This window comes from Syngnathus typhle, linkage group LG18 (genome assembly GCF_033458585.1).
Source record: "Syngnathus typhle isolate RoL2023-S1 ecotype Sweden linkage group LG18, RoL_Styp_1.0, whole genome shotgun sequence".
Classification (NCBI taxonomy): domain Eukaryota; kingdom Metazoa; phylum Chordata; class Actinopteri; order Syngnathiformes; family Syngnathidae; genus Syngnathus; species Syngnathus typhle.
This window is the reverse complement of record NC_083755.1, coordinates 6,159,568-6,177,595: the sequence shown is the minus strand read 5'-3', so window position 1 is coordinate 6,177,595 and position 18,028 is coordinate 6,159,568. Positions and strand designations below refer to the sequence as shown.

The 18,028-nt window shown below is 47.3% G+C and overlaps 1 protein-coding gene across 6 annotated transcripts in view; it reads right to left on the bottom strand.

Moving 5' to 3' along the window:
* Positions 1 to 18,028, bottom strand: part of tanc2b (tetratricopeptide repeat, ankyrin repeat and coiled-coil containing 2b) — a 38,067-nt gene that overhangs the window by 10,458 nt on the left and 9,581 nt on the right. For 3 of the 6 annotated variants that reach the window (XM_061264800.1, XM_061264801.1, XM_061264802.1), the window contains 8 exons: positions 15,894 to 15,965; positions 14,905 to 15,102; positions 9,190 to 9,294; positions 5,115 to 5,263; positions 3,571 to 3,754; positions 3,237 to 3,491; positions 1,515 to 1,646; positions 450 to 488 (listed from right to left, as the gene is read on the bottom strand). In XM_061264800.1, coding sequence (XP_061120784.1) covers positions 450 to 488; positions 1,515 to 1,646; positions 3,237 to 3,491; positions 3,571 to 3,754; positions 5,115 to 5,263; positions 9,190 to 9,294; positions 14,905 to 15,102; positions 15,894 to 15,965 — 1,134 coding nt within the window. Of the gene's footprint in view, positions 1 to 449; positions 489 to 1,514; positions 1,647 to 3,236; positions 3,492 to 3,570; positions 3,758 to 5,114; positions 5,264 to 9,189; positions 9,295 to 14,904; positions 15,103 to 15,893; positions 15,966 to 18,028 lie in introns of all 6 variants that reach the window. The other 3 variants (XM_061264796.1, XM_061264797.1, XM_061264798.1) reach the window with 2 other exon arrangements.

Sequence of the window (18,028 nt, the reverse complement as noted above, 5' to 3'; positions counted from 1 at the left end):
CATCAAGGTGTAAGTTTCAATTTGAATTGAAGCAGACAACAAGTTTTGGTCTTTGATGCAGCCTGAGGGAGCTACTTGTCACTGCCCTTTCCTGCCACTAGAGGGAGTTCCTAGACTACGTTTTTTGATGGGTCAATGTAAGGGACACTGTGGGCTAAAATGAGAAATAATGGAATGTGATGGGACATAAAGGGGGCATGAAGGGACACTAAGAGACAAAATAGGAAATGATGAGAAACAATAGTGGCCGTTATGGGACACTATGGAATAAAATGGGACATATTAGGGGATGTCAATGGGTACTGCAGTGCAAAATCTGATATACTGGGGCATGACGGGCTATTATGAGACACAATAGGGTATATTATGGGACACTATGGAACACAATGGGAAACAATGGGACATAGCAGAAAACATTATGGGGCATAGAGAAAAGAAGTGTTACTTACGTGACTGCGACTGCCAGGGATGGGAGTTGCTAGCGGAACCTGAAACAAACAGCAACAAAAAAGTGTGTTAAAAGGGTTCTCAATTAGTGCAATGGAGTGTCAAGATGGCATGAAATGCATTTCGGAGCAGAGCTCGCACCGTGGCTTTGAGGTCTTCGAAGAAGAAGAAGAAAAAAATGGCGTCTGTATAGCATGCAGCATTTATGCACAGTGTTTGGCAGGGTTGTCCAAAGTACATTAGTGTGCCCTCTGCGAATGGCTCGTAGCTAAAGAGCTCCGGCTAGGTGCGCTAATGAGCCCATATTTCCTCGTGATCGTTTTCCTTGGCCGCATACAGTCGCTTGCTCTCTCGTTGTCTCTAAAGTGCTGCTAGTAAAGTTTCCAGGAACCCTAATGAAAAGGAAGCAAGTGCCATACTCGTGCTGATGTAAGGGCACTCCGTTTGGGTGAAAGAATGTGATGCAACAAAAACTCAATTCTGGGCGAGTGTTTTAAGTGTGGCTAATCCAATTACACTCAGGGAGAGCCTCAAAGCCGCTGCGAGTTTCCAAACTCAAGTTAGGGTTTCAAACGGGAGTGAGTTAAAGTTTCAAGCGTGTATTGCTACAAATTAGGGCTTTGAGGCTTTTAAAGGGTGTGGGGAGTTGTTTATGGAAAGATGGATGCTTCATCAGTCATCAAACACTTCCCAAAGGCACCTTTTGCCACCCTAGGATGACATTGAGCATCGCTACCCGCCTCCTCCGCATCCTCCATCACCGGCAACCACAGAAAGCTCGGTGGCCAGACGACTGCCAGACGTTTGAATTATTCACCAGGTGACGATGACTCACATGGCTCAGCGGTCGCGAGCAGGAGGATGCGAGGAGGATGCGAGGAAGGAAGGGGAGGACGGAGGGAGGATGAAAAAAGGGAGGAAAAGGATATTGGGACCATGAGGGGAATGCTCAGTATTGATGGAGGTGTCTCAATGACAACTTTCAAAATGGCCGCCTGACAGATCATTCCTGAATGTCACAATCTGGACCTACTGTTCTGCTCGGCTTTGTGTGTGTGTGGACTGACCTCTCAGGTCCTGCCCCGGGCGGCCAGGTCCGCAAGTGGTGCTTTGTCTGGGCATGCGCAGGGAGGTGCGCAAGGGGGTGTGCCTCTGCTCGTCAAGGTAGGCCAAGTCCTCCAAGTGGGCCGAGCTGGTGGCTGTAAAAAATAAAATAAAATAAATGGCAACTCCTCCAAATAATCATCAAACTTTGACACCATTCCCCGCCCACATTAACACATGATAGGCCAAGAGGCTTGGCAAATTAAAGTCGCCCATCTGTCTAAGCTTCCAATTGTGGCTCGTTTGGGCAAATTCCCTAGTAGGCGTTTAGATCTCCCCAAAATGGTTCCTTCAAAACAAAATGGCTGACTTCCTGTTTACTTAGGCGCTTAGGTTCTTGAAGCTTTTACTAGAGATTTGATATGATAGATCATGATGAAGTTCTCTCAATTTGCTGTGGATTGGTAGAACTGGGCCCCAGTTACGATTCCAGTTCCTAAGAGTTCAGGTAACAACAGATCTGTTTTAGTAAAGCGCGTGCAACAAGATGGACTCCAGAGGAAGCCTCGGAGGATGCGATCGGCCGCCCTGTAGAATTCCCTTCAGTCGGCGTCTGTCACTCGGTAGATCTCTCAGGATTAATTAGCTGCGCAGATGAATGTCTTATTCATGAAGCCCGGCGCTGGCTGTTGATTGTTTCGTGGCCAATATGCTATGAAATTAGATTTGCCAGTCGACGTGACAGCCCAACAAACGCCACTAGCAAAAAAAAAATGGAGGAGACCACCACCAGTAGTTACTGACTGAAGAAGCAAGGAAACAATTAAAAAAAAAAAAAAAAAAAGCGGAGCGCTGTTGTTCTTTCAAAGCAAGCAGATCCACTTCAGATTAGATGTAATCTAAAATCTCCAAGCGACAGCACACAGTTGTTATCATTGTACTCACATAACAACTCAGCAGACTGATAGTTAAAGGCCAATTTGAGTTCAAATCAGTTCATCCACTGAGTTTTTAATACCTCCGGAACAGCATTTTAGCATGTCCTAGTAGTCCTGTAAGTGCATCCCACTGACCCGTAGTGGAAGACACCGCAGCCCCTCGTCCTTCCTGCGGTTCAAAGTGCCATCGGGCTTCCGCTGACAAATCAACTTTCATTCTGAGGGCCAAAACGTGAGCTGCGCCAACATCCCAAAGCGCAAGTAAAACGGCAAATGAGAACATTGAGCAGTTTGGCCCCGAAGGGATTGGGGCGTGTTGAGGAGGAGGGGGGTTCTATAATTTAGTCTCTGAGAAGAGCAAGAGGAGACATTAATCTGCTGCTAAAGCAAGGAGGAATGACTCAGGGCCACTGAGCTGAAAAGGCTCCATTTTCTCAATTTTCAATGCGAGGGACTCCAATCTGTGTGCTCATCTTGTCTATCTGCAATGCAGCAGTCTGTTCGCATCACGTCCGCTGCTGCTGTGCCAACGGGCTTAAGTCTGCACTGAGGCACATTGGCGGCCGGAGAAAGAGGAAGGAGGATGTTGGGAAGGGAAAGAGGAGGGGAAAGCTGTGGAAACTGGTGGATAGGAGGAGGTTAGAAAGGTAAGTCGAAGTATGCGGACATCCGCCAACAAGTGCGAGCGTGAAAACCAGATTTTCACTTGAAGGAGGAGACCAAGCAGGAAAAGCGTAAGGAGCAAAGAGGTAAGGTGTATTGAAATATGTCACAGGGAAAGACAGAGGGAATCTGGAGGGGACTCACCGGCCACAGAATTGGGTCGGGGCATGAGGTACAAGGGGATGGAGTGGGCAGAGTGTGAGGACATGCTCTCCAGGCTGCGTTCGGGGATCTTGTTGAGGCTGTACGTGGACGCCGTCATGTTCTCGTCCACGCGGTAGAGGAAGGAGTCCATGCCTGATTTCTGCGACTGCCACAGCTTCAGGTTGCCACGCGAGCCCTCGCAGCCGTGCTTGCCGCCGCCGCGCTCCATGTTCTCAGAGTAGCTGGTCAGCGTTGCTGTCGAGACAAATCATACTAGTTGGAAACCCCTGACATTTCTTCGACACCCAAACGTGAGGCTCGGGGGCGCTCTCACCGATGATTCCGCTGTCCCTGCTCTCCAGCGTGGAGGTCGGACTGGTGACGGAGCCGTAGGCGCACTCTCTGGTGCCCGGCTGGCCCGACATGGTGGCGGGCAGGGTGGAGCAGGGGCTGCCCGCGGGGGGCGAGGCGGTGCTGCTGGTTAGCGTGGAGCATGGGCTGATGCGCTGGTTCTGACCCTGCTGACACAAACACACACAGACATTGTCCAAATGGATCGTTTGTGACACCGGTCCTGGGACTTTTCCGACAACATAGGAAGAGACTCATTGTTTGTCTCCCTGCAGTGAGTCCCCAGTGTGTCAGCTCGGGTTAGCAGACCGCACTCCACAGGGGACCAAAAATATAAAGAAAAAGCGGCTGCTGCTGCTCCTGCTGCCGCGAGTCCTCACAGACGCACCCGAACATAAAACATTCATGCACGTGCGTGTTCAAGTGCGTGGAGGTCTCCATCAAGAGGAGAGGAAAAGGTGAAGTGGTGCTCAAGGCTACATCCACCTGACTGTGGAACACACTCGTGATAGTTACACATGACGTAACTCCGCACGAGCTAGTACAAAAGGCTCAAAAGAGTCTCCATTTCTCATGGTCTTGGCAACCTGGTGTCTATTGCGCAATGTTTACACTAAAACAGCCAATACCAGAAATCATTTAATAGCATAGCAATTTCATAGGCGCCTAGTTTATGCAATCCAAAGCGAATGTACCCGAAATGTTTGCGTTGTACTTCGAGGCAGGGTAAACGAAAAAAGACAAGCGTACACGGCGTGCGGCCGGCGTGAGTCACGTCCCTTAAAAAAGAGGCGCTTGAATCAAGCTCTCTCGCTTTCTACACCCCCGCCGTTACAGCAACGCTCTCGCTGCAAGCAGCAGTCGCTCCATCACGCAATGCTACCCTTATGCAAAATGCGTGCAAGTGGGGGTCGTGGAATTAGACGCAAATATGATTCCTGGGACACATCTCAGCGAGGAAGAGTTTTTAAATCAAACGCCATCATTTAAAACTTGAGGAAAAGGTGACTCGATAAAGTCAGGGCTCAGAGAATGAGATTATTAGTGCGGCAATAAAGGATTCCACGTACAGTAGATAACAGCAACACCTCGTGCCCAACATTTGAGATTAAATGGCATCGTTTTCACATGTACTAGTGGAAAATGTAATTTAAAAAAAACTTGGTTTGTAGAATGAGGCTTTCAGAGCGCAATAACATCTTATTGTATTATTTGGCCACAAGCGACTAGGATTTAGTCATCGTGAAAAAATTCAACAATGAAGTGGAATTATGAAATCAAATGATTTCATTGCCGCTTTGACTGTACTGTGAAAAATATGAAGAGGGGTTCAAAGAAATCGTAATTATTCAAACTTCATTGCAAGGAGCCCCTCGTCATTTTAATGGCAATTAAACACAGGTCAAAGTTTAGTCCGACCTACATTCCAACAAAACGGCCAACTGTGACCTCAATAATTCAGGTGATTTGAATGATGTTTTGCATCCTGCCCGTGGGCCTTTCAAAATAAGAGTCGCTGCTTCTTACCTGTCTGGCCTCGGGCTCCTCCATGCTGTAGTGGGGACCGGCTGGCCCCTCGCTCGCTTTGTCTCCCAGAAGGAAGCCCAGGCGCGTCATCAATGTGTTGGCGGCCTCATCCACCGTGGGCGGGGGGCCCAGCTCCTGGCTCGACTCCCCTGCAGAGGCGGCGAGAAGCAGAGAAGAGAGGGAGTTAGGAGGAGGGGACAAACAAAAAACAGCGGTAGTCGCTAAAACAAAAAGGTAACCATGTCCACCTGGAGGGATCGAGGCAGCTCGCTGCCCGGATGTTTTTAATAAAGTCCAAAGTGACTTCATTCACGAGCCTTTCTTTTGAGAGAAGCAAACGTCACCCGTGCCTACTCGCTGACAGCCGCACCTCTTCTGGGACAACACGCCCGGCGTAACAAGATACGGCGCTCACCTGTTAGACGAAGCCAGACAAAGCGGGCGAGGCGACGCCCCTCTGTGCTGTTTGCACAGGCTCTTTGCAGTGGCGAGGGAAAGAAAGAAAAAAAAAAAAGCTCCACTTTGTTGAAAACCAATTTTCCCGTTGAAATAAAACCGTTTGGGACCACCAAAAACTTTTTGGGGAACATTTTAATGAAAGAAAAAAAAAATTGTAGAACCGTATAACATGAAAAAAATAACAGTACATCCAATTCCGATAATTGTGATTCAAATAAACGATTAAATGGCTGCAGAATTAAAAAAATATATAAATAACAAAATGACTTTTTTTGGGTCCCTTTACATCTAAAACAATAAAGAATTACAGGTAGACCATTTATCACAAGCTGGCGTTGGTTAGTCTGTATGTGAATATCTAGGTGTGAGTAGTGGCCTACATCAGCTCCTTGCCAGTAATCTAATTAGGTATTTAACTTGACGGTTGCCGCTTTCACACTATTGCAAACAAGCACAAATTCACGTCAGAGCTACTATGACGCTAATCCGAGCCAGTGGCGTTTGCTAAAAGCTAACATATCTCATGCTAATACATCTGCAAAGACAATAACGACACATAAGGGAAAGGCAATGGAGAAAACGAAATCTTACTGTAGGTATTATTCAGCCTCCTTCCTTATTAGCACGCTATTATATTAGATCATTAGATTGCAGCACGCCCCTCCAGGTTACCTTTACTCCCTGGAGTGTTCCCGAGCCCAGCAGATGTAATTGGATGAGCGAACGGGACGGCCGGATCTTAAATAAACAGCGGAGATGCTCACGCTGCGGCTTCTGTTGTTGTCGTTTTCCAGCGGGGCAGGTCGGACCAGACCGCCAAGTGTAATTGTAGTGTTTCCGTTAGACACAAGGCAGAATAATGTCAAGTCATGACATTCGACTTATCTACCAATACAGTTTTAATCTCACGCAGCTAGAAAACTTTAAAGGCTTTTTTTTTTTTTTTAATTTGGAATTTTTGTTCCCTTCCTGCATTGAATGCGGAGTAAACCAAGTATGATTTTTGGCATGCTGTAAAACTCCTAAGTTATTATACACTTTTTTTTTTTATGTATAATATAAATGCCTCTAGAGGGCAACCCTTGATTTAAGCCGCCATAAAAACAACTTTAACTTGCTCGATGTAATCGCAAACATGTTAGAAAAGCAATGTCAAAGCCATAAGTCCAAACTTTATGGCCTGTTTAGCCAGTTGGAAGCCCGAAGAAAGCCATTTCCAGAAAAGGCAGCAGCACCAATCAACAATGTTTTTTTTACACACTGCGACGTATAGTCAGACTTGTGTGATATGATCATGCGTGTCGGTCTAGACAATAAGGATGTTATCATATTAGAAACAAATAGAAAATAATTAGCTCACTAATGATTAGAACACGAGTGTCAACACTCTTTCAACGCGCACGCTTCTCATCTGCAAGAAAAATCATCAAGAAAACTTCTGAGCAAGAACGTCGTCTCATCACCGTGACGCCTTCGAGCTCCCTAATGACCCAACGAGAGCATATGAAAAGATCTCAGAACACACACACACACACACACACACCCCACCCGCTAGATTCCTGAGCTGCAAAAAGGGGAGACAGATGGTTGCCATGGCAACTATCTTTCACCGCACAGGCTAGGAATGCGTGTCCGCGCATTCCGGGAAAAGCGGATTAATATTGGGAAAAATGCTCGCCTTTCATCTGGACACCTCCAACAGCAAAAATAAATAAATAAACAAGTTGGACGCATGAGAGTGACAGGAAAACTGACTACGCTGAATTCACTTTTCCCGATGGTTCCCAATATTTTGCATGCCGAGAAAGTATCAGCGTGGTAGACAATCAGGACCATCGCATTCCTCTGATGTTATCTTCTGAAAAAATTTCATTCAGACACCTGAAAGCAATGACAAGACCCTACTCGGGATGCTCATGGCAAGTCCGATTTAAAGTTGCTCACCAAATTTGATCGTTTCCATACACTGTGGAAAAAGAAGACAACTTATATTTTTGTCTAAAAAGTATTACAATTTTATCATCTAAAATTTCAGTTGGAACAACTTAACATTTGAAATGATTGATTCCAATGATTGTTTGCTCCAAAACAATTGCCTCAGTTGTTTTTTTGTTTATCGTTACGTTTCGAGACAAGGAACATTTAGTTCTCTTATTTCCCGAAACCTTCCAGATGTGGATGGACCCTTTCAGCTACTAAAGATCCAAAAGTTCAACGATGTAACTTTTGTTCACAAAAGACCAAAGTTGCAGTGACTCCGTTCTTTTGTCTTTCAGCCAATGACGTCAGGGAATCAAGTGGACACGGCGTAGGATGTTTTTTTTATTCTTATTTTCTACTCATCCCAGGGCTCCTTTGTTGGGGGTTCAAATCAATGTACCAGCATGTATGACCGGTTTTGTCATCCTTTACCACAAACCTCCATCGTGGAGTTTCATGCTACACTGAGTTTTACCAAGGCTTCGTTTGGATAAGATTACACACACACACGCACTTATGAAAACAATACCAGCCACTTGCGGCTACTGGCAACGATAGCGAGGCTTTGTGAGGTGTTCGGCTATTGTTAGACGACGCTGAAACCTCGAGATTCGTTTCTATTGTCCATGCATCACTTAAGATTTACTATAAAATTGCCACGAGAGCTTGAAGAAAACATTCGATTTTGCGCTTTCATGCAAGTATCCGGCAAGGGAAAAAAAAATAATGTTAAAATCGTATTAGATGACACAGAATACGTTATCCAAAAAGTGCTGACTCATGAATTGGACAGGATCTCCAGTGGGTAGCTTTAAAGTCGACAAATAAAACAAGCGTCACGAGTAAGCACGGTGTTAAGTCGACACCCTGCCGTGACTTGTGCCAGGAGCTGTCCATCTGTCCGCCCGAGAAATAAAAGCCCGACTCGCCCGCCGCCTCTCCTGCTCTTCTTCCGCAACGCATTCGCCATCCCATTTGAAATCAAGCGCTCTATTCGCCTCAGCGGCGCCGTTGATTAACTTTACCAAAGGTGTCGCATCTGCAGTGACTCACGTGTGCCTGTACGGACTCCCACTTCATTTGAGATTGCCAAAAATGCACAAAAAAGGTGCCGGAAGACATCAATGAATCCCAGATGAGAATTTAGCAACGGGATAGTGATATTATAATTCGAGTGAGCTTATCACAATACGACAATTGCAAAAGGGTAAACCGTTTCATCTTCTAGTGTAACGACAAAAGCACCTACTTGGAGCTCCCATGGGGCACAGGCTCCACAGGAGAGGCTGACAAACCGACAAGTCCACCATTTTGTCACCAAATTGCATCGGCAAAGGACCTTTTGAGTTTCACAGTGTCTCCACCCACGGCGAAATCGAAGCAGATCCTCGAGTGACCTGCTTTAACGAGGCGGGCGGAGCGGGGTCCGATTGGGATAGATGTTTGACAGAGACTGGACAGGCGTGCGGATTACAGACCAACTGCTGACTGCAGGAAGCAGAGCTGTGTAGGATTAGGAGCCTGAATCTTTAACATTCCTCACGCCATCAAGCAACACTTTCCCCTGCTGCTCGCACAATGCAACAAAGCCGACATGCGGGAGAAGGGGAGGGAGGGGCGGGGGCCAAAAACTTACCTAGGCACAATCTGTCCAGGTGGGAATTCCCGGCTGGGTCGGAGGAGCCGAGCTCCGATTGCGGAACGCGAGGGCTCTCCACGAACTTTGCTTTCCGAAGAGGGGCTGGGCGCAGACAATCACACGGAGGGAGACAACACACAGACACACACATATATAAATTAGGGAGATGGAGGGTGAGACAAGGGGGAGACAGAAAGCTTATAAAGCAGCAATTTTACTTTTACTACCAGAACCTTTTTTTTTTTCTCTCCAACTAAGCAAGGTCCATAAAAACAGGCATGGCACAGGCATCTTAATCATGAGTGGAGTTCCACAGGGATCTGATTGAGGTCCCGGTTTGTTTTAGGATGAACACAACATATCGCCTATACAAAGCAACGTCAACAAAGTACCAAGTAGAAATGTATCACAGCCATGAGAGGAGTCTGCAAACTAAAATGCCAGCTCCGCAGCATTGTTGAGTCAGCAGGGCGAATTTTGCGAGCATGCGTCGGACCGCCGCTGCCATCTGCCTTCGAAATGTGTTCACGAGCTTGTTTACTCCAAATGTCTGGCTTTGACTGAGCGCACAAAGACGGACTTTTGTGCAAACAGACATGAGACGAGTTGCTGGAAACGAGCGGCAACGACCGGAGCGAGATGGGTTCATTCATCGTTTCGGCTTAGAGATTTTCAAAGCGGGACAGACGCGAGTGCATCTGGGCACCTTGCAGCTGTGGCAAACTGCCTATTTCCTTGAATGAATACTGAAAAGCCATAAGACTCCATTGTGAAAGTTGTGATACGTTTCAAATTATGTTTGAAAATGCCCGAATAACACCTGGTGCAAATGGGCTGCTAGCTAGCTTCAGGCTAAAGTTAGCTTTGTTGTGCAAATTTCAATTTTTTGGAGAAGATGCAAGGATTTGGGGCTTTGTTTAGTTAAGGTCATTCTATTTGACTGAAGTGGTACTATGTCTGCCTTACAGATTTGCCTGAATAATTTTAATCGTCTTTTTTTTTTTTAAAAAAAAAATATGTTTTAGATGTTCCTGTCATGACAATCCCGTGTCGATTGGTGAAGCAGGCAGAAAACGATGATCGCTTAGATGTTTTTGGTGCATAGGAGCAGTGGTGGCTCTGGCACATGACCAGGAAGCAGCAGCAAAACAGCTTTGCCTCAATCCACTTCGATTTGGACTTATCCCGATAAGCTCCTCTCTCTTGCAGGCGCGGCGAAAGAGCCAGCGGCGACTCGTATCGCGCATCCACCTTCGCCATCGACCAAGCGCGCCATCGGCGTGCGGCTTAAACCGGAGATTAAGCAGCGTTTGTTTCTCGCCCGGATTTTCACCTGTGTGAAAGGGTTGGGGGCGCGGCTATCTATCCCCGCGGGGTAAATCCTCTCTGCGGCGTCGGCTCCCGGCGACTTAAATCTGGCGGCTGCGGTGGCGTTGCGCTGTGAGCGCGTGCCAAGCCGAGGATGGTTGACAAGTGTTGATGGATGGCAGCGATGCAAATCCACTCCTCTAATGAGCTTATGAATAACTACACCTACATTGTGGGTACATAAATACAGTAGTGAGGGCTAGTATGATTACATTCTTCCGAAATTTTGTTACTTGCAGTGAACCCTTGTTTATCACGAGCGATACATCGCAGCAGCAGCGGCAATCTCGTAAATAAATGTTATTCATTACAGTTTGTTGTTTTTTTTTGTTTGCGAGCATAAAAGGAAATGGATTTGAATTAAAACATTCAAATGCAAACAATAGGATTTGGTTTTAGTGAGTTGCTACAAAGGGAAATACGTCTGTAATAGAATATGATTTTGTAATGTGTTGTTTTGCCATTGCTGTCTTTTGAAAGGCCAGCAATGCATTTAAGTTAAATGCCAGACAACTCAAACTAATATTACAATTGATCGTGAAAAGAATGTAGTGTTAATGACTAGTGAAAAATATAACACAACATTGGCAACATTTCGCAATAGCGTCGTCACGCGGGTCAACACGAGGAGAAGGGAAAAAGGTTACAATCACAACAGGATACGGCTCCACCCCTGCCAAGACACACATACAAATCCACACACACACAATGACATACTTTGGACCGTGTGTGTGCAAAGCTTAAAGCTAGCACGCCACCCAGGTCGTCACGACAACAGCTTTCGCTGTCACATGCTCCAAAATGTCATCTCAGTAACACCTTGATTGGTTGACTGGATATATATATTTTTTTACGATAACGAGGCTCAGACGGCAAATCACCGAGAACAGCAAGTGCAAGTCCATTAGCCAGACGGCCTCTTCCAATTATGATGCAAGCGCACGTGTGTATGCGAGCAAATATGAGTGTATGGTTCAATCATCGCCGCCGTGGGAGGCGAGCAAGGTGAAACTCGGGCGGAATTTTGACAAGGCACTGACATATGTACAATTGCAGTTTCTCCCAGCAATAAGTCAGAAGGAAAAGGGGGATAGAAGAGTCTGTGCTCTCATGACTCGGCAAAATTAAGACGGAAGTTTGCGTTGATGGTTGTAAACAGCGGTGTGATTCCTTTGGGTCAGCGCTCCTGTGACTCAGCAGTATTAGCACCAGGTCTGCGAAGGTAATTTTCTTTTTTGTGATCTCTCAAGGTGTGTACTCCACTCACCGGCAGAGAGGTTTCGGGAAGCGACAGACGCGTACGTGCCAAGTCCCGCGCGTGATACAAACACCTAATAATAGCAAGGCTGTATTGACCTCTAGCCGGAGTAAAGCTCGGCGCCGTGCCGCCGAGGTTGATCCCCGTCGGGCCTGCTGAAACCTGAGGACCACGCCCTTCTTGTCACTGGAAAAGATCTCGAGAAGACAAGCAGAGCCGATTAGGATGCCGGGCGAAGGTGGCGCCGTCGACCAGACGAAAGCAGCCGTGAAATGACGGAGCAAATGTGCCAGCAGCAGTAGCAGCAGACAGAGCTGCGCTGAATGCTAATGCTGGCGCTGGTGTCATTGTGCAGGCCTGAAAGCCTTGGACACGCTTGGGCGAGTGCACGCACACACACCTTTTTTTTGTGTGTGCGCTCAGCTCTGGTTGATGCACGTAACCCACTCCTCTGTTTTGTAAGCAAACCTCTCTCAGGGTTATTAATAGCACACTGCAGGGGCTGCTTAACACCAAGGTAACGTGGAGTAACTTCATTTGGATGAATCGAGCGATTCAAAGTCACGCTTGCTCCGACTCAAAAGTACAATTTGAAACTTGCAAGGGAACGCATGAACTTCGTGTTCCCCATTGACTGATACGGAGAAGGTTAGAACGAGGAAAGGTTCGGGCTTTCTATTCGTCATCGGTACATCGGGCGTCCGTGCCAACCGACGGAGGCAAGCGATGACGTCTGGCTGCTGTTATTGAGACATTTTGTTCCGTTTGCTCAACAGCAGCTTGTCGGCAGCCTGCAAAAACAGAGCCGGTGGAAGTGGGTATCCAACAAAGAAACTCATCTAGCCTCCTTCCCACCTGAGAACTTGAAGCTATTTATGCAAGCATATGGTACATAGTCTGATGTTATGCTTGGGAAAGTGCATCATTAGCCGCCCACAGCTTGTACTTAGACACACATACACACACTCAAAAGACAATTGAATGCTCACCCACGCGAACGCACACACGCACACACAAAAAGCACTTGATCACAGCGCTTGATTCACAGCTCCTCCACCAGCCTACGTTAGCGTCATTAGCGCCCCGCCGACAAGTGCATCAAATCGCTTCCCGTAAGCCCAGCGTCACATGACCCGCGCCGGCGACCCCGACAACGTGCGAACAAGAGACGAGGGCGCGGCGGTCGCTCACCATTCTCAACAGGCGCGGTCCCGCATTCCCGGAGGCTGGGCGAGAAAAGTCAAGCGATGAGGGGTGGGGTGGGGGGTCCTCCTATCTCGGACAAGAGTGGGATCTCCTCAGGTTTTGGAACGGCGATGCTGCACTCGAGTAACCGATACGGCGACGATGGGAGGAGTGAGAGGAAGAGGAAGAAGGCGGTTGCGTCTCAGTGAAGGGGTGGTGGGAGGGAGGGATGGATGGGGGTGCTGCTGGTCCGAGGAGGGTATTACACAGGTGACACCCCAAGCCTAGCAGGTAACCTTCACCCTCCCGCAAAAAAATAAGAAGTGATGCGGCAGCTTGAAAGAAAGCGAGTGCCTTCGTCCGCCTTTAGCGCCGTTATGTACAGAGTAGGAACACCAGCCTGGGTCCTTCCGATGGATGAATGGCGCAGTGCTGCTGTTGTCATGGCAACCAGCGAGCAGAAAAGGAGGGGGAGGAAAAAAAAGGGTGGGAATGGAAAGCGGGAAGAAAATGGTATAATCAAAAAACAAAAAAAGCCGACGAGGGTGGGAGGAGGGCGTTGTTATTAAAAGGAGCGCGGTCTTGCAGCTGATGGACACGCGGGATTGCAAAGGGGACGATTTTGTCGCCTCCTGCGTGTCCTTGTTTTACCCTTGAAAGTGCAGCCATCTTTGAGGCCATTTAATGCCTAAAGCAGCACTTTTTTTTTTTCTTTTTCTATTTTAATCATCTCTGTCAGTCACGCTTATTTCCCCAGACAGAGTTTTTACACTGACCGACAAGGCTCATAAATGTCACGGGTTTGTGAGTGTCGGACAGTCTCGTCAATGTGCAAAACGGCTGCGAGTAGGCGCACGTCACGATTACTGGAGACACATTTGTAGTTTGGTAGTCGAGTGTGTGTTGTCACTCCCAACGACATTCGGCGTGAAACAGGCGAGAGGCGACTGACGCTTTAGTCACAAGCAGCCTTGTGTGTACGTGACAAATTTGAAATAATCCACAGAATCGCCTCTCATTAAAAAAAATAAAATACTTTGAAGACTTCCTGCCAGTTCTACTTAGAATACAGACATAATTACCTCGAAACATTTCTAATGCCTGTCGATCAATAAATCAAGTCAATCCACCACTTCGGCGAAGTGTCAAAGTGAGTCATCAGCGCTTACCGCCCCACACTTACAATGAGCCGTGGCTGCAGACTAAAAATAGGGGATTTGTGTGAAACCAGTGACAAGATATGATGTCACAAAAGTGGGAGCGTAGGCTACAATTTTTTTACAATATTACAACCCTGCATGGACATCGACAGTAGAGTGAGGGATGAACTACGGCCTTTGACGTCAGAGCGCACACGTACGCACGCATTTGGCGCTATCACGCTGTGCGGGACGTGCCGCCGAGTTGGATTAATTAAAGGGTGACAAAGCCCGGAGTGACGAAATGAAATGTTGCTCTGGTGAGCAGCAACAAAGGACAAATGAAGCTCAAGCAAAGTCGTTGCGACCCAATACATTTGTCCAACAGAGTGCACCCAGCACTGCAAACAGCTTTGGTTTATTCTACAGATTTAATGGAAGCTTCCTTAAAAATAATAGAACCAAAAAACGCATCCAGACTCCTCCAGTTGATCAAAGCCCCCCCCCCCCCCCCCAAAGTAGGCTTCCTCTACCTGAAGAACCAAAAAGCGGCCTGAGCTCTCCACCATAATTACACATGAATTGCAGCATTTGGATAAAAGGAGAAATTAGCATCAACCATTGCATGATCTGGTGCACCCTAGTGGCCGACTATAAAATTCCACCAAGTCAAATCTGCTGTAAATGCAATCACAAAGCAGGTCCCGCAGCTTCCTCACACAAACAAAAATAAAGAATAAAAAAAGAATCGTGCAATCCCACCTGTGAGCTTTTTGACGGCCTGCAGCCGGATACCGAGCGCCTGGTGACCGAGCAGCGGCGACGAGGGCAGCGAGCGCGACACGCCCTCCATGATGCGAATGTGCTGGACACCTTCGGCCATGGAGAACGGCGACGGAGGCGGCGGCAAAGCGGCGTAGTAGTCGACCTCAAAGGCGCAGTCGCCGTCGAAGCTGCCACCTGCGGGATGGGGGAGGCGCAACGGGCATGAATCGGCATTTTATTTCATTCGATTTACAAAACATATTGTCGGATTATACAAACGCAATCACGGCGGGTATTTCATTAGAAAAAATGAAAAAGAATGTTGATTCAACTTCTATAAAAATGCAGTCTATTATGTTTTTACGTGGCTAACTAGAGTTTATGTTAGGTTTACAACGCTATAATTTACGATGCAAATTCAGTCCGTGTTGGTCTGAAACAATTTCAGATAAAACCACATCAACTGTAACACAAAGTCAAATTATAGCTTTTGTTGTTTTCGTGACAAACGACGAATAAAAATCACAGTTCTGATTTAAGTGGCACAAAGTGCACTCGGTGGCATTTCCGTAACATATGGTGATTAAAAAGATCTCGAATTTTTAGATCGTCTCGACTCTAAATGCAAGTAGAAAAGAAAAAAAAGTATTTTAGTCTACAATGTGATGCGATAATCACACGTTTAGGCCGCTTCGTGACTCTAAACAAACACAAACGCCCACACTGGTTGACATGTTCCAAACATGCTCACGGGTGTGGTGGTGGTGGGGGGGGGGGGCATTGGGAGAAGGGTGGGGGATAATTATGGAAAACATTTCCTCCCAACTGCTGATAAACTCTCCAGTATACCTACTTCAAAAGCAAATTACAAGATCAAACATCTCCAGTACTCCCATCAGTGGTCCTAAATATTTGGAGAACTTAACAGAAAAACTACTGAATAAAATGATTTATTTTTATTGAGGCATTCGTAAAGGTATGCTTACCTTGGTCGAAGTGGCTCAGGTGAGGGTCTAGACCGGGTGAGCGGGGCTCTGCCAGTTCCTCGCTCCCACCATCTGTGAAGGCCGAGGACAAATAGGACAGCGAGTGAGCGCGGCGTTGCCGGCGTGACCCCGGCACGGCGTCGAGGCCTCGCAGCAGTCGAGTCGTGCGTCGGTCCCCGACCATCCACAAGTGGGACATCAGGACCCCTGTGAGGCTGCTCAAGCAAAGACCCTCCACCCCCTTCCTGCCTGAACCCGAGTGACCCCTGCCGGTGGCAGACGTGGATCGTGCCAAGTTCCACTTTCTCCTCCTCCTCCTGCCAGCCATCTTGTAAAGTCTGATCCCACCAGAGAAATTGTGCGCTCAGATCCACATACAGTTCACGATCAATGACGCCCTAAGGGAGCAATGCAGCCGGAATTAACCACAGTGGATGAAGCTGCAAAGAGGAGGGAGGGAGGGAGGGAGGGAGGGAGGGGCGGTTGTGCGGCCAGTCTCATCCCGGGGTTTGTTTGTTATGATGAAGCACAATCATCCCAAATTAAATCGTAGCAGGCAAGCAGACTCGGATCGACAAAAATTGCTTTTGTGTTCGCTTGTTTCGTCTCGTGCTGGACAAAAAAGCCGCAAATATTCCCAAACTAACCGGTCCGACTTGGAAAGTGTATCAGCGACGCAGCTTTGGTGGAAAGATCAAGCTGGTCGATGGACAGGATTCAAAGAGCCGGAGGGGGGGGGGCGAGGGCTTTGCGTGGGAACTGGGCTAGCATGAGATTGACACCAATAGGCTGGGCGACAAAAACAAACTAGAGGCAAGAAGTGACATGGATGCTGGGATGACTGTCCATCCATTTTTTCCCTCCTCATCCAAATCTTGTCAGGCTGGAGAATCGCGTCTTTGTGGCGTATGTATTCAGAGAGAGAGAGAAAGCGTCCATTCTTTGCGGCAGATTTATCTGTTGTTTCGTAATCACAATAGGATGTTGTGGCACGCACACAAGTGGCCTCTTTCAGAAGCGGGAGTGGGGGGGTGGGGGGTTGAATAAAAGAAGGAGGAGGTGAACCTCTGACTGTGCGAGGACAGAGACGTGTCTTCATGCCATCCCGGCGCACGAGACAAAACATGTGGCGGCCTCTACAGAAGAACACAAGTCAAGTCAGAGTGACACAATCTGCCCTCTGTCCGCTTCCTACGCCGCCGACATAACAGCGCACTCCAGTCTGCTGGCTTTTCTTCGCTGCGGTGACGGCATAGCTAAGCGTTGGGACTTTTTCACACTGGGACAAAGAATCATTATGGGAGGTGTCGAAAGGCCTTTTCCATAATATTTTGGACTTTTAATCAAACGTATTTTAAATTCCCGATGGAGGACAAAAGTGTGTTGGGTATGTTGTGTTATGAGGGGATGATTATTATTATTTTTTTTATATATAAAAAAAAAAAAAAAAAAAGAAGACTCCCACATTGCCACAAGAGGCTGATGGAAGCTGTGTCGCAAGTGGGTGGTCTTGGTTTTGAAAAGAAAATAATAAAAATGGGAAGAAAAAAATGAAGAGTAGCTGGCGAGGCTTCCAGCACATCAATGTGTTGTTACATCACAGGCGGCAAAAATAGACACGAAGAAGGAAGCGCGGGAGGAAAAAAAAAAAAAAAAAAACACAATGACGGATGCTTTTGGTCACTTTACTTTCGGGGTTACTGTGACGTTGAGTTCATACGTTAGCATATCCGCCTCGCGGTTCTGAGGTTCAGGGTTCGAATGTCGATTTAGGCCTTCCTTCTTTCCCAAAATAAAAATGATACAGTCCATCTACTCAATTCTTGAGCTAGCACCTTCAAACAAATAGAATTTAAAGAATTGTTTCTCTCTCTCTCTAACCACCTACCTAGGATCAAAAAAGGAAACGGTCGCATCATCTCCTGCCACGCTGTGTGAAACGAAGCTCTCGAGACGACGTGAAAGCAAAGCAGCGTGTGATGATGACGGCGAGCTTAAGTGGATGACGATGGGGGCGGCGTAAGAGGCGAGAGTGGGATTTGACAAATAAGGAAAACGAGAGGGAGTCGGATGGGATGAGAAATGGAGATAAAAAAAAAGATGCAGAGGAGGCGGAAGATGAATGGAGATGCAAG